The sequence below is a fragment of the Neolamprologus brichardi genome, chromosome 15 (genome assembly GCF_056152115.1).
Source record: "Neolamprologus brichardi isolate AB-2024 chromosome 15, ASM5615211v1, whole genome shotgun sequence".
In the NCBI taxonomy this organism is placed as follows: Eukaryota; Metazoa; Chordata; class Actinopteri; order Cichliformes; family Cichlidae; genus Neolamprologus; species Neolamprologus brichardi.
The window spans coordinates 28,221,110-28,237,082 of NC_142118.1; the positions used below are offsets into that span (position 1 = coordinate 28,221,110).

Sequence of the window (15,973 nt, forward strand, 5' to 3'; positions counted from 1 at the left end):
TATTGCGATATGTGCAAGTTTATTTATTGCTCACTATATCTGCTTAAAAAAATCTACACACAGATGAGTTCAGACATTTAATTGCAACCAAAACAAACCTGTCCAAGTTCCCCCTGTAACCTGCAAGCTCTGTTTCAGGTTTTCTATGCTTGGATCTGTATGTTACTGAGAGGGGGTGTCCTTAATAGAGTCCCGATCAAAAGTTTAAGACCACTTGAAAAATGGTAAAAAAAAATAAAAAAAATATATCATACTTTGCATGGTTGGATCTTAACAAGGTTCCGGGTAGAGCTTCATCCTCCAACAAGAAGAAATGAGAGTGAGACAAAACATTTTTTTGAGCATGGAATTTATTGAAAAAAATGCTTAAACTGAAACAGGCTGTTTAACAGCTGATCAAAAGTTTAGGACCACATGGCAAAATTATTATTATTTATTTTTTTTGCCATTTTACAAGTTGTCTTAAACTTTTGATCTGGACTGAGTCTGTCACTCACACAGCTATGGCTCCACCTGCTGTTCAAACCTCCATGAGCTGTAGCTGGGTTAAAGGAGTGGGGAGGGAGACTAATATAAGAAAGCGTGTTTCAGATTGCTGAACTGAGCTCTTCCACAGTCTGAGGTACAGCCTGGTGGTGTTGGATAGACTGAAACCAAATGTCCCAGGGTGTTTTATTGGATTTAGGTCAGGTGTGTGTGTGTGTGTGTGTGTGTGTGTGTGTGTGTGGTGGGCGCATTCAGTGGTAACAGTTAATTTATCCTCCAGGACCTGCCTGCATACTCTCACCACATGAAGCATTGTTGGAACCCAGGACCCACTGCACTAGTGTTGGGTCGTCCTAATACCTAATGGCAGTCAGGGTGCCGTTGCTTAACCTTTAGAGGTGTGTATGTATAGTCCTCCTCAGACCCTCACTGACCCACCATCACACTGGTCTTGCTGAATGATGTTACAGGACGTATAACGTTCTCCGTAGCTTTTTGACACCCTTTCATGTCTGTCACATGCAATGTTCCCTCTAATTTTTCACGTGTCTGAGCGAACACACAAACTCCCTGAGCGATCCCTTTGACCACTGTGAGCGACATCAGACGTGTGCACTGTAGTCACAACGGCATCTTATCCATCCAAGTTACCTGGTTTATTAAAATAATCAAATCACAGCGTTTACATTTATATTAGACTACTTTTAATTAACTGCTTTAGCCCACTTACAATAAAAATTAATAAATAAATCTTGTTCATGAGCTGTGTAGTATGTTAACACTATTGGAAGTAAAAATAACTTGAACTCCAATTTCGAAAACACAACTTACTTTTTTAAATTATTTTTTTTATAAAGCTCTGACTTGTATTATGATAATAATAATAATAATAATAATAATAATGGATTGCATTTATATAGCGCTTTTCAAGAACCTCAAAGCGCTTTACAATTCCACTATTCATTCACTCTCACATTCATACACTGGTGGAGACAGCTGCAGTTGTAGCCGCAGCTGCCCTGGGGCAGACTGACAGAAGCGAGGCTGCCATATCGCGCCATCAGCCCCTCTGGCCATCACCAGTAGGCAGTAGGTGAAGTGTCTTCCCAAGGACACAACGACCGAGACTGTCCGAGCCGGGGCTCGAACCGGCAACCATACAATCGTATGAGTCTGTGGTCTGGGAGAGAGTCTGTAACTCTCTGTCTGCAAAATACAGTATATAATGACCAATGTTGAGCAATTAATTATACTTCTTCAAAAAAAGTAACTCAGTTTGGCAAACAACAACGTTTTTCGCACAGATTATTTGTGCCACTCCAAAAAATAATTTCTGTCTACTATGAGATAAAGGAGAACAACAGCCTGATACCTGCAGGCCTGACAGCAGGAGATGTATCACTCCTGTAACACCTGTAACATTCAGCAGTCGCCTCATTGTTCTGACACACACAACAAAACTATTGACTACACTACACACTAACTACACAAGATTTGCGCTGAACATCTCAAATCTCTCACATCTCAAAACACCACCGGTGTTGTGCCAAAAAGTGATTTCCGGTGTTTGCCAAAAACTGATTGCTCGTATTTAAACTGCTATAAGTAACTTGTTGGGCTATAATATGTGAAACATATGTTAAATGCATCCCTCATGGATGACACAAAGTCATATTGAGCCACAAACAACATTCGTGTAACAAGGTAGAAGCCGCAATCAGTTTTTGGCAGTGACTTTTATAGAACCTTTATTTATGCAGTTAAAAAAATCTCATTAACATTAAAAATGTCTTTTGTAAGAGTTAGTTGGCCAGGAGGACAGCAGAAATGGCAGCAAATATTACAATAGTTCTGTAAAAATATTTTAAACGAGGATAAAGGACCGGATTGGTTATAATGTAAGTACAATAACACAGAGCTGTAAAGATACTTGAAAAAACAGATAATTTTTTAATTCTATATATGTACCCCTTTGTTCACCGAAGTCTATTTACCAACATACATAAAGATATTACACATAAAAAATACACGGAAACATTGGAAATCAGTTTTTGGCAGGCAATCACTTTTTGGCACAACACCAGCACTCCTAAAACTTCCCCCCGTTTCTTAACAACAAGATGCCACGTTGCCATATCATTTTTTGATTCGTCGACATGGTACTTTTTTGGACCAATAGGTGGGGGGTGGGGTTTGTTTTTGCTCACAGGCTTTTGAGCCTTTTTTCTTATAAAACACTATTTTTACCGTTTCTTCCCGCAGTAAATATTAGTGATGTGCGATACCACTGATTTCCTTTCCGATCCGATACCAAGTAATATTCAGGGTGGTATCGACGATACTGATCCGATACCGATACTTTATACAAAAACGTATTTTATTTATTGTTTCTCAAATTATAGCGTCATAATGATTACAGGACATCAGATTACTTGTTCTTATCACTTAATAATGCAGAGTTCATCATACAGAAATAAAAAAAAAACTGAAGTTGTGCCTATTTGAACTCCTTGCCTGCCTGCAGCACTAAAGGACTCCGTGAGAGACGTCTGTCTTGCCCTAGCAGCACCTGTCCCTCTCCTCCTCTTCAGTTCGCCTCAACATACGCTTGTCATATTCTGTGATATGATTTACTGTGAGGTGTTTGACAAGGTTAGTGATGTTGCCACAACCATACATGCCAACCCTCCCGATTTTTCCGGGAGAATCCTGAAGCCACCATTCTCCCGATTGTCCACCCGGACAACAAAATTGAAAAACCATATAGCGCGGCCCAGCCAATTCCAGTTTCCAATAATGCCGTCAGCAACTTAGTTTTAATATTACTCTTATTTCTCTTTCTGGGTCGCAAAAAAAACTTTTAACATATTTTCAGGTGAGAACTTCAAATGTAAATGTAAATGTAAACTTCAAATATCTGAGCCAATCGACACATCGTCTTCAAACCCCCGCGGTCTTTCGCTACTCAGGTTAAACATGATATATAAGTCACTTTGATAACTTAAAAATTGTATTGTTTGGCTTTTTCAGTGTTTTATTTGTTCGTGAGTAAATCGGTTTGGCTGAGATTAAAGTTATTAGATTAGATTAAATTAAATTTAACTTTATTAATCTGTCGGTAGGGTTCCTCCAGGGTTTTCACACAGCTGAATAAACGTCAAACAGAAAATGATTAAACAGAAGAGTTTACGTCAGTGCCCGGTTATATTTTAGATAACAAGGAGCAGACAGCAGAGTTTCACTCCACCGAGGGAGCACATGACGTACTACCCGGCTTTCTTTAGACTGGAAAGCCGGGTCCTCAGGTGGAAGCAGCCTCTGAATTTGGACACCCCCGCTGTTTCCGGGCCGGCCAATAATATGACATTTAACGTATTTTATCCAAAAAATAAACCCTGTAAAATGTATTTAACCCCCCTTCCAACAGCCCTTTTGAATGTCTCCATAATTCTGAGGTCTCAAGGTTGGCAAGTATGGCCACAACACCTCACTTTTTTGCCACATGTATCGCAAAACACGTCTCAGCTGTTTGTGGAGCTCAAGGCACGCCAAGGGGCTGAAAGACATTTATACAGCCGTATTTCGCACATGACTATGAAAGGCGGAAGAGGAAGTAGTTCCGTTGAATTTAGACAATCCGAATGTTATAGTTTCTTTCCACTGTGTTACTGTTAATGGTAAACTACAAATTTACCCTAAATTACTAAAATATCGATATTTTAATGTGAGAATCGATTCTAGAGCATAAATGACTGGTATCGGAGGAATCGATATTTCAGGATCGATCCGCACATCACTAGTAAATATAAACAACGACAGTATTCAGGAAGAAAACCAAACATTTCAGATATTTTTATCACAACTCTGGTTTTACGTGGCCTATCAACACAATTTAAAAACTGGTATAAAGTCAACACTTTTTCAGTCAATTGTTCCGTCTGTCCTGCTCACATCTGCAATGGTTCAATTTCAATTCAATTCAATTTTATTTATATAGCGCCAAATCACAACAAATGTCGCCTCAAGGCGCTTCATAGATACAGAGAAAAGCCCAACAATCATATGACCCCCTATGAGCAAGCACTTTGGCGACAGTGGGAAGGAAAAACTCCCTTTTAACAGGAAGAAACCTCCGGCAGAACCAGGCTCAGGGAGGGGCGGCCATCTGCTGCGACCGGTTGGGGTGAGAGAAGGAAGACAGGATAAAAGACATGCTGTGGAAGAGAGACAGAGATTAATAACAGATATGATTCAATACAGAGAGGTCTATTAACACATAGTGAGTGAGAAAGGTGACTGGAAAGGAAAAACTCAATGCATCATGGGAATCCCCCGGCAGCCTACATCTATTGCAGCATAACTAAGGGAGGATTCAGGGTCACCTGGTCCAGCCCTAACTATATGCTTTAGCAAAAAGGAAAGTTTTAAGCCTAATCTTAAAAGTAGAGATAGTGTCTGTCTCCCGAATCCAAACTGGAAGCTGGTTCCACAGAAGAGGGGCCTGAAAACTGAAGGCTCTGCCTCCCATTCTACTTTTAAATACTCTAGGAACAACAAGTAGGCCTGCAGAGCGGGAGCGAAGTGCTCTAATAGGGTGATATGGTACTACAAGGTCATTAAGATAAGATGGGGCCTGATTATTTAAGACCTTGTATGTGAGGAGCAGGATTTTGAATTCAATTCTGGATTTAACAGGAAGCCAATGAAGGGAAGCCAAAACAGGAGAAATATGCTCTCTCTTTCTAGTCCCTGTCAGTACTCTTGCTGCAGCATTTTGGATTAACTGAAGGCTTTTCAGTGAGTTTTTTGGACATCCTGATAATAATGAATTGCAGTAGTCCAGCCTGGAAGTAATAAATGCATGAACTAGTTTTTCAGCGTCACTCTGAGACAGGATATTTCTAATTTTAGAGATGTTGCGCAAATGGAAGAACGCAGTCTTACATATTTGTTTAATATGTGCGTTGAAGGACATATCCTGGTCAAAAATGACTCCAAGGTTCCTCACAGTGTTACTGGAGGCCAAGGTAATGCCATCCAGAGTAAGAATCTGGTTAGAGACCATATTTCTAAGCTTTTCAGCGCCGAGTACAATGACCTCAGTTTTATCTGAGTTAAGAAGCAAACGTGGTTGTACACGTTGTCATTAACGTGGCTTCACTCCACATCGGCCACGCCGCTTTGCTAGCTAAAACACCGGGGTCGGCACATAAGGACGCTGTCATAGCCTGTCAACGACGATGATTCGCTGCGTATATACGCATCGGCTGAACTATGAGATAAGGTGGCATTGTTCTAATCCCATACGGGAGCAGCCAGTCACTTACTGACTAACACTGCAAAACATGATTGTGTAAGTATTAATTTTAATTTCAATTCAGGTTAGTTTTTTTTGTGCGCAACGCAGATTTTCTGTGCGCAGAGACCGTGCCAACAGTGCGCAATTGCGCACGTGCGCAGCTTAGAGGGAACATTGGTCACATGTGCTCGCCTGCTCTAATCTGTGAAAGCACAACATGCCACTGGTCGACCTGCCATTTTTGGTATTCTATAGTAAATGCCATACAGGCTTCAATGTGCTAGGCAGTGAGCACAGGGCCCACTGAAGGATGTCATGCTACCCTCATGAAGTCTGTTTCATGTTTCATGGGATTGTTTGGTCAGACACATTTCACACCTGAAGCTGCTGAAGGGTTTGTTTGTTTTTTTTGAAGCTCTGGTAGTGCTCATCCGGTTTTTTCTTGCACAAAGGAGCCAATACCAGTCCTGCTGAGGGATGCAGGACCCTTTACAGCCCTATCCAGCTCTCATAGACTAACTTTCCATCTCCTGGAATCACACAGCAAATCTTCTGGCACTGGCATGTCTTCATGTGCCATCCTGGAGGAACTGGACTACCTATACATCCTCTGTAGGGTGCATGTATCACATTATACCACCGGTAGTGTCAATGACCACAGCTTAATGCAAAATTAGGGAAAACAGTCAGAAAATATGAGGGGAAAATGTCAGTGTCCTCCACCTGTAAAACGGAGCTACACTGAGTTTGCTTTTAGTTTTATGGTTGTACTCTGAGCTCTTCCATGATGCTTGGTGTATAGGGGTGCATGGTCGCTCCGCAAGGTAGACATTACGTGCCAGTATAACACTTGATCATTAGTCTGTACAGTAACACAGTATAATCACCCAACATACAAAGACAATTATCAGACAATATATCCATGTGATGGTTGTAAGGAAAGCTTTTAATTAGCATGATTTCTGACCCAAATACACAGTCCAGCTGTAATTCATACAATGTATGCACACAGATGCCAAAAAAAGATATCACGCTGATGTATCAAAGACCAAATTAAAACATTTGTTGTTTAACTCTGAACCAACTAGGTGTTGCGTACAGCATTCTGTTGCACAACATGAGGCAGATTCCAACACTGTTTTAAGTCATCATGCACTTTCCTATTTTTAATGGAAAATTTGTTGATGGAGCAGCAAACTCTACTCACTAGCTACACTATGCATGCACCTTTTCGTTGTACGCAGTATATCATGCATACTGCAGTTTAACTGAGCCCTAGGGAGAGAAAATCATGACATTACAAGCTGATCTTTTGGGATGTCTTTGAAAAAGCATGACCAATAGTAAAATAACACCCTCGCACATAAAAAAACAAACAAACAAAAAAGAAAAAAAAAGAAAATGTGGTTTGTGAATTTATGATGAATGAAAACGCAGGTTTTTCACCGACAGCCCGTTGAGCCGTTTGATCCTTCACACCTAGAACTGCCAAACAGAGAGGGCTGTACTGCAAAGCATGATTAAAGCTTCGCAAGGTCAACTAAACCTGCTGAACATGCTGAACACTTAACCTGCTCTGGAGCAGGTAATGTTTGAGATCAGCACTTCCTCTGTTATGTGAACGCACACACGGATAGATGGGAAACTGGGGGTAACTTCTGCAGTTGATAACCACCTTTGTGTGACTGCTTAGCCAGATTGTGGCGTCGCTTAGCCCAAGTTCAGAAAAGAACAGCTACCACTGAAGTGATAGTGAGGACATGCAGATTCGTTCTTTGAACAAGAATTGTGTTTCAGTCTTGGACTGTATCAGTCCGCTCGTAGTTTATATATAGAGAAGGTGCATAGACATTCTGAACAGCTTCACTGACATTCTACAATATTAGTAACAGGAAGCCACAAACAGTACTGATTAAAGTAGACCACATAGTAATTCTTCTCATGATAGAATCCTTATAAAAAACAAACAAACTGAGGCACAGTGAAAAAAAAAAGACAATTAACAGATGAACGTCAGTAATGTCGAGTCAAAGGAAGAGGTTTTTTAGTAGCGACAGACAGAACAGAAACTCTGACGCAGTAATCTGCTTAGCTTTGTCTTTTTAGACATTTCAACAGATTTAAGCAAGTGTCTTTGCCTCTTTTTACTTTTAAATACATTTAATGCATTTAGAGCTGTCTTCATTTTTTTCAGCTGTAGGTGAATGATTTTGGAGAAAAAATATATATATATACACAAAGCAAACAAATGTGTGACCTGTAAAGAACTGCTACATACACAAAGTTTTTTTAAGGGAACTCTGAAGTGTTTGGATCTGGTTCTAAAATTCTCAGTTTGTCCATATTTATAGGTTAACCCCACAGCATCTAGCTTTTTATTCTGCGCTGAAAACTTTTAGTGATACGTAAACTTGAACTAAACAGGATAAATGGTCCATTTAGTAACAGTTCTGAGGATGTAGACCATATAAAACTGCTTTGGTCTTGAGCTTTGGAGCAGATCTGATACAAAGGCTAAAGGTTATACTTTTGTGTAATACCAATTTGTACCACAAGATGGTGCAGTGAGCCAACCAGGCAAGTCATTAGGAGCACATTCTTATCAACAATATCAAACCGGGAAAAGCAAAGCTACTTGCGGAAACAGGGATATGGCAGAAATAGAATTACCAAAAGTAAAGAAGTTTACATTCAAAAACATTTCTAAACACCCACTGATAAAACACTGCTCCCTGGTGGTGAAATTTCAATGACTTATGTTAATGTAATCATTTGTATTTATGCCCATATACACTGTGTCTGCACAGCTCTGCCATCAGGAAACTGGGTTGATCATGTTAACCTTGCAGCTAACAGTTAGTTTTACCGAAACAAAGGAAGGAGAGTAAACATTTAACGGTTTGAGTTTATATAAGAGCTGTTATGTCATGTTATTACCAAAAAGGCCTTTTCCAGTTTTTGTCCTGATGGACATTATAAATAATATTGGGAGGGTCTTACCATTCATTTAGATGGGAGCTTCAAAACACCTTCCTAAAGCACTGCCAACATGGGTGCCAAGACCAGCAGCTGGAGAGCGGTATCAGTCTTTTCCTTTGACCTTCAGCTAAAATGACTTAAAAAAACAAAAACAAAATGTTTCTCAAAAAGCAGAGCTTCAGCTCATCTGATAATCCCTTGAATCTTGGACATTGTTTTTGTTAACTGCATGCCAGCTAAACATGTTTTGGGTGTGGGTAAAGCAAAAGTGGTCACTGTTGCAGATTCTCTGCACAATGTGCTGAAAGCAGATGCTGGTAAGGTAACCGTAAGCCTTCCATACTTTAATCTCATTGCATCATGACATTCAACACCATAAATCTCTCACTTTACTCTCCATTCTGCAGGACTTGTATAAGCTAACATTAAATGAGCTTATGTTGGCTGATGAAAAGATTCACGAAGACCAGGAAAGAGTAAAGTGACAGGAAAAGCTGTGGTGATTCACAGATCAGAACAAAACCGGGCCATGCCAAACCGCAGGTTAAACAACAAATAGGAACAAACTGGAGGAGCCGGTCAAGATGATCCTCACTCAAGGCTTCTTCGCTTCTTCCTCTGCTTCTACTTCTATGTTCTCCAGGAGATTGTGCTTCTCATCCTCTGGCATCACAGGGACAGAGTTTACATTAAAAATGCGCCTGTAAAACAGAAAATAAAAAGTTTGTTGGAAGTAATCACAGAGGGGGTCAAAATTGAAGTCAAAATGAAGCCGATGCAAAAAAACTGTAGTTCCTCTAATGACCACTTGAGGTCAGCACCAAAAATTCAGTTGAATTTTATTTCTATAGCGTGCACAATCACAGTTGCGCTTTGTATTATAAGGTAAAGATCCTACAACAGAACACCCCAACAGTCATATGACCCCTAGGAACAAGCGCTTTGGCAAAAGGGGGAAGAAAAAACACTCAGCAGCCTCATCTGCCAGGAATGTTTCTGCAACTCAATTTGAATTTGAAAGTTTAAAGTTAGGAGGCAGTTCAAGAAGTTTGCTCTTCTCTTCTGGCGAGTGAAATTCTAGCATTACATTAACCTGTTAGCAATATGCGTGTCTGCACATGAATATGAATGCTTCCTAACCAAGCTTGCATTCATTAGCAACTCAGCACGCCACCCTTTCATCTAAATATGATGACCCCCACCTCCAGAAAACAAATATGGCAGCAGCCAAAGAGTAAAGAAACCAATAGGTGACAACAGCTACATTCATCTTGTATCTATGCAACTCACTTATGTTCACAAATTGGGAAAAACACATCTAAGATCTTGACGATGACGGCTGATCCGACCACGCCGATCACGACCACCCACATGACCAGGAAGAAGAGAGGCAGGGATTCGGAACAGAAGCGCCGCAGACGCTCCCTGGCTTGCTCTACCCACTGACACATGGCCTGGGGAGACATTGTTAATTATTGTGGAAGAAATTTTCAAACAATGTGCTCACTTTGTGAAGACTAGAAGTGTCAAAATTGAGGAGATGATGTGCTTTTAACTGCAGATTGCAGGATTTCTTTTTGTATAGCTAACTTTGTGTAGTTTGTGATGGAAATATTACTCAATATTTTCTCCTGATAACATGAAATAACTACAAACTTTGACATTTTTTTCAGATCTTTCACTTTAATCTTCCTAATAGTAGAGACTCTGGCTCCCTGTTTGTACTCTGTGACTCCAAAGAGTAGCTTTGTGTGATTTACAGTATTTTATACTGGCCTTGGTTCATTCTCAGTTCAAGCCTATGAAACTCCTTGTGGAGCAGACTGTATTGTTTGGAATGAGTGTGATCTTACTGCAGACTTGCACTTACAGAGTAAGAAGAAATAAGTTCCTTGGGTGGAGTTTCCATTTGATTCTGATCAGGCTGGCTCGGGTAAGTGTAATCAAGTTCATCATCATATCTGACATCATACAGGAGGTCAGGGTCCATACGCAGGGGGGTCTCTGGGAGTTTTCCGGGGGATGCAATCTCTTCCCGGGTGGTCTCTGTGTGCTTCAGAGGATACTGGCTTGTGGTCTGAGAGATCAGCTGCTCTTCATCTGATTTGAAAAGTGCAGCAGGAAAAATATTAAATATTAATTAATAGCCAATATTCTAAACTGGACAGCTAATGAGTAGTTTACTGACAATTAGGACACAAAAAGCAAACCTTTTCTAGAATTTGGTGGATCTGTGACAACCACATCATTTTCTCTGGGAACCCTAAAGATATCACTGTGTCCAATGGGGTAGATGTTGGTAAACTGGGCCAGCTTCTGGAAGTCTGGGCTCATCAGTATTTTCACCTCACACATGTCAGGCTGCTGGACCTGAATAACACACACAAAAAACCCCACAAAAAACAAAAAGGAAAATGCAACAACTTTTTAAAATAAACATACTTAAGCTGGCTCTTTGATGCATATTTTATGTATGAGTCATCAGACTCAAAAGGCACATCCCACAATGCATTTGGAATTTGACTTGAATGACAAGTCAAATTCTAGAATGCAGTACACAATGGCTATGTTCACACTGCAGGTCTTAATGCTCAATTAAGGATTTGATTTTTTGATCAAATCCGAATTTTTTGTCTGTTTGTTCACACTACAAATAAAATGTGACAGCAAACGCGCTCTAGTGTGAACCCTCAAAGCGGCCTGCATGTGCAAAAGAAGACGTCACACACAACGCGCTCTGTTTAGACCCAGACCAAACAGTATTGTTTGACTGATGGCCCTTAATATAAAGACTTGTTTCGGACTTTACGTTTCCCAATTTTGCTTTAAGTTATAAAGTTATTTTGTTATTTAGATATGGCCTAATAATTATCCTTATTGCTGTTTTAGAGAGGAGCGGTGCTTCAAAGGATAGTTGCAGATTTCTGTCAGAATCTGCAGATTATACAGTACAAATAAAATGTTCACGTTTCTCCAACGTTGTCTTCCAAACAGTTTCACTGGATGGCCAGCAAGCGTTCGTGATGTCTTCTTTAGCGCTGTTAATTGGCGTCTGTCTTGTGTCAGTGATGTAGAAGACGGATTTAATGCGACATGACCATTCAAACAGCAGTCGCTTTCTGAAACATCAGATATGTATCAGATTCAGTACCACATGCGAAAGTGACCCAGATCGGATTTGAAAATATCGGATTTGTGCTGTTCACTCTGTCAATCCGTGATCGATATGGGTCGCATAGGGTCAAAAAAGTCAGATTTGATGCGCTTTCGCCTGCAGTGTGAACGTAGCCTTTGTGTCTGCACTCAGTTTGCATTAGTCTGAGTATCAAGAAGTTCCCACATTATTGGCTCTGCTCTCAGTACCTTAGACTGCATACAAAACAGACAAGCAGCAGACAGTTTGGTAAGCCCTGTTGTCACCATTATCCAGATTTCACAGTTAAAGCAAGGCTGACTGCTCATTCTAAAGTGATCTGTCAATCACAACGAACTCCCCGCCCCCATAAAAAAGAAGCTAAGTTTGGCTTATTTGCTTTTTGTGCATGTTAAAGGGGACCATAATTTACAACATAAACACTAAGTTGCATCCTCTAAGACTCAAAACTAATAATAATAATAATTGTCGGCAAAGTGTTTAATGAGGTCATAGAGCAAGGGACATTTTTCGAGAGACTTTTATAAACTTCTTTTACTCACCACAATTGCCGCCCCTGCTGGCCGTTAGAAAGAACCATATCAAGGCCCATTGTTCATTCAGTGGTGCTACTTTCAGTCACTGTGCAAATGTACTGTTTATAAGGTCAGGGAAACCTGCGTTCAGCTGAGACTGAAGGAGTCACTTGGATGAGTGACGAAACATTTCTCCCACTGAAAACGCTACATCCACATGAACAGAATCAACTTTTGGGATTTCCACATATGGTTCACATTTCAGACCTGAAAGCTATGTCCATCCAATTTGGCTGTACTGGAGAAATGAGGAAACACTATTTCCTGTTGCTACATGAACACAAACTGTTTCACTTTGGATTTTTGAATGTGAAAGCAAGTTTTTAGAGCATCAGCTTTAAACTCTGGCCATGTTTAGTATAAGCAATCACCACCTCTTTAAAGCCACAGAGGCTTGTCCCCACATGATAATTTCAGTCATATTTACTCCAGAGTTATTCTTAATATTAAAAACAAAAACTGTGAGATTCTGTCAGAGAGCTGTACAATTAGTGTTTACCTCTTTGCCATCCATCTCTATCACTTCACTGAAGACCTGAAGAGCCACCACCTCCTCTGAGTCACTGTACAGCCTGTTCTGGCTCACCATCACCCGGGTAACAGTGGACACTATGTCCCCAGACTCAAACTCACTGCTCCCATTGACACTGTCCACTAAGAAAAACAAACAAAAAGTAGAAGAATTAGAGGAATTAGAGGTTGAAATGTCACTGTCAAGAAATCCACAGACTTCCCTTGAAAACAAGAACTGGAGTTGGGTCTAACCAGTCTCTAAAAGACTGGTGGGAGGACCTTGTGCACAACTGAGCAAGAATATAAGAATTTTTACTTCATGGGCTCCAACTGGCAGCTTCAACAGAACAGGCCATATTTCTCACTGTCTGTGCTCATTTGTATGTCTGAATCTTCATCTTTTATTGTCCAGTCTCTGATCTCTCCTGTTTTATGGTTACACTTTAATGAAGCTGCCAGCTGAAGACTTAGGCTTTTTCAGTTGTTGCTTCAACTGCTCAAATGTATTGCTTCTTTAATCAGCAGTACGGTTTTCAGCTTTGCTTACTTAATGGGAAAATGTCTTCCTATTGATCACTTGGCATTTTTAAAATGATAAACTCACATTAGGAAACATAATGTGGAACCCAGGCACCTGTTTGTCTGTTGGGTAGTCCATTAAAAAACCATTAGTGATTTATGATTGTCTAAAAGTCCATTATCACTGACTTTTCCAATCACTGTAATGTTAATTGACTTTTAAGTGGACTTGTATTCATTTCCAGATCCATATTTTTCTTATTGAATTAAACTAGACTATCACAGCATGACTCACAGTTAACCAAATACCAAAATAATCTGTATTTGTCTTATATAGAGCTTGCCCCTTGGTTCATTCTCAAAGTGTTTTAGACCACTTTTATTTAATGTGATTAACCACCATGTGGTTTTTCTTTTCTTTTTTTTTTTTAACAAAAACAATAAGGAAAAGCATAAGAATAAACGACTCTAATCTGATATACATTTGAAATCATGATTGATTAAACAATACTGAACTCTACTGAATTTACACTGACAATAATATTTACATTTCTAACATTTGAACAGTATATTTTCTTCCAGCTGAGATAAGTGCTTTCCCCTGATTAAAATCACAGTGGTTTGAATAAATGTGTGAAAAACTCACAAAGAAGCGCTTGGCAGTTGAACCTAGTGACCCCTGACAGCTCCACTGGGACGTCATTGACCAGCACCTGCTCTTCACTCACTGATATGTTTAAATTTATCTGAAAAAAGAAAAAAAATAGACAAAACAAACAGGCGACTAATTGTTGGAGTTCATACTTACAGAAAACGAACCTTCGGTTACTGAGCAGTTTACACTGAGTACCTGTAAGTTGTTAGAGTCTTGCAGCTGTGTGTCTGCCAGTGTCCCCGCTGTGACATTGATTAGGATGTTTTCCTACGGTGGTCAGTCATTAAAAACGAAAGGATTAGGTTTAACACTGCAATGCTTGTAATTTACAGTACATGTAGCTGTGCTCTATTCCAGGAAGCAGGTTCACTATGGCAACAAGTAAACAAAGAGTTACAGAGAGTTAATCACTGTTTTATATTTGAATGTACTTAACGGCTGTAACCACCTTAAAAAATTGAATGGAGGATTTTATCATTTCTCCCATGAAAAAACATTTCTTAATGAGATTTGCAAAAAAACCTTTTAGTGTTCCCCAGTTTAACCCTTTATAATGTGAACTAATATTTGCCTTCACTAACAAGTGATGTCTCTCTTGCAGCCATAGCAGAGATGTTACGGTTAATTGGGTTCATGTTGCACCTGTTTTGAATGCAACTTGAAAAATGCAGGACAAATTTTCAAATCTTTTATGAATGTAAACTTTAACCATTAAAGACAAACATGTTATAAGATATGCCAAAGTTTTTAAAGAGCTCTTTATATTCTGAATTAGACATTTTACTTGCATTGTGGGATTTGGGACAAAATAAGCCACTATGAACTGATCCAAAGCAGGTCCAGACAGAATGAGATGGGAAATGGCTGGATCTGAATTGGATACAGATTTGATCCAGTCTGAATCTGTGATCCTTATGCACTGCGCGAGTTGACTCCAAGGCAGACCTGGTTTGCTGATGTTGACAGTGGGATGTTTTTTAATATCATTTAATGACTGAATCTCAGTCCGTGAACACATTTCAACATGATGTGTAATCAGATTATAGTTAGACTTTCTACAGCCTCGTTTTAAAAAGTCACTTTAAAATCGGTTTAGTTCTTAAAATACCAAAACCATTTCAGCCTCCTCTTCACTCACATATTCACATCACCAAGATCTCAACTATGACAGGCATTTTTCCATCAGTGTGACCGATTACACAAATATGGTTGATCACTGATCAGCGTGTTCTGTGTCTAAAGATTTGATTAAAACAGTCAACCTTTTTATTACAGGGAAATAGTCAAGAGTTAAAAAAAAATAAATTAATTCGCTCTGCTATGTGCTATTTGGATGAGGAAATTGAAAAATGTGTTCAGGTGCTGCAGGAAGGGAGGAGTCTGTGGAAGGACGACTTGGTTGACTAAAACTTGCTAGTGAGCAGGGTAAGTTCACAAAGTGTTACCAATGTATCCGAGGCTGAGATTACGTTAACTCTTTCTGGGAGAAAAAAAACTTGGGAATTTCCACTCATCAGGTTTAGCTAAACCTGCTTTCCGGAATAGGGCCCTGGACTCTCAGTAAGCTAATGCTATGATGATCAAGTTAGCTCCATATATTTGCTGCCTCCGTGGCTCTTACCGTATTCAGTTGTCTATTCGACGTCTCTGTGCGAGTTGCTGAGACAAAAAAAAGTAATAGAACACAAACTGTCGACCACGTCATTTCCATTTTGAGTTCACTTCCCAACAGCAACAGCAGTAGGACAGCTAAAACAAAAACATTGAGCACGCAAATGTACTGCGCAGGCGCA

General features: G+C 39.8%; 1 protein-coding gene across 1 annotated transcript; it reads right to left on the reverse strand.

Moving 5' to 3' along the window:
- Nucleotides 1–6,710: 6,710 nt before the first annotated feature.
- ginm1 (glycoprotein integral membrane 1) lies at nucleotides 6,711–15,972 on the reverse strand. The gene is made up of 8 exons (XM_006796224.3): nucleotides 15,802–15,972; nucleotides 14,376–14,447; nucleotides 14,172–14,271; nucleotides 12,993–13,147; nucleotides 10,975–11,134; nucleotides 10,635–10,864; nucleotides 10,055–10,218; nucleotides 6,711–9,465 (listed from the first exon to the last, which is right to left on the reverse strand). Exons 1-8 carry the CDS (start codon nucleotides 15,889–15,891, stop codon nucleotides 9,360–9,362), a joined length of 1,077 nt encoding a protein of 358 aa, XP_006796287.1. The 5' UTR covers nucleotides 15,892–15,972; the 3' UTR covers nucleotides 6,711–9,359.
- Between the last annotated feature and the right edge of the window lies 1 nt (nucleotide 15,973).

Excerpts from the sequence above, each read along its gene's own strand:
- ginm1 (XM_006796224.3), bottom strand. The coding sequence starts at position 15,891 with ATGGAAATGACGTGGTCGACAGTTTGTGTTCTATTACTTTTTTTTGTC. Across the intron at positions 10,865-10,974 it reads TCCACCAAATTCTAGAAAAG|ATGAAGAGCAGCTGATCTCT; the intron begins GTTTGCTTTTTG and ends TTTTCAAATCAG. Across the intron at positions 10,219-10,634 it reads AACTTATTTCTTCTTACTCT|GCCATGTGTCAGTGGGTAGA; the intron begins GTAAGTGCAAGT and ends ATGTCTCCCCAG.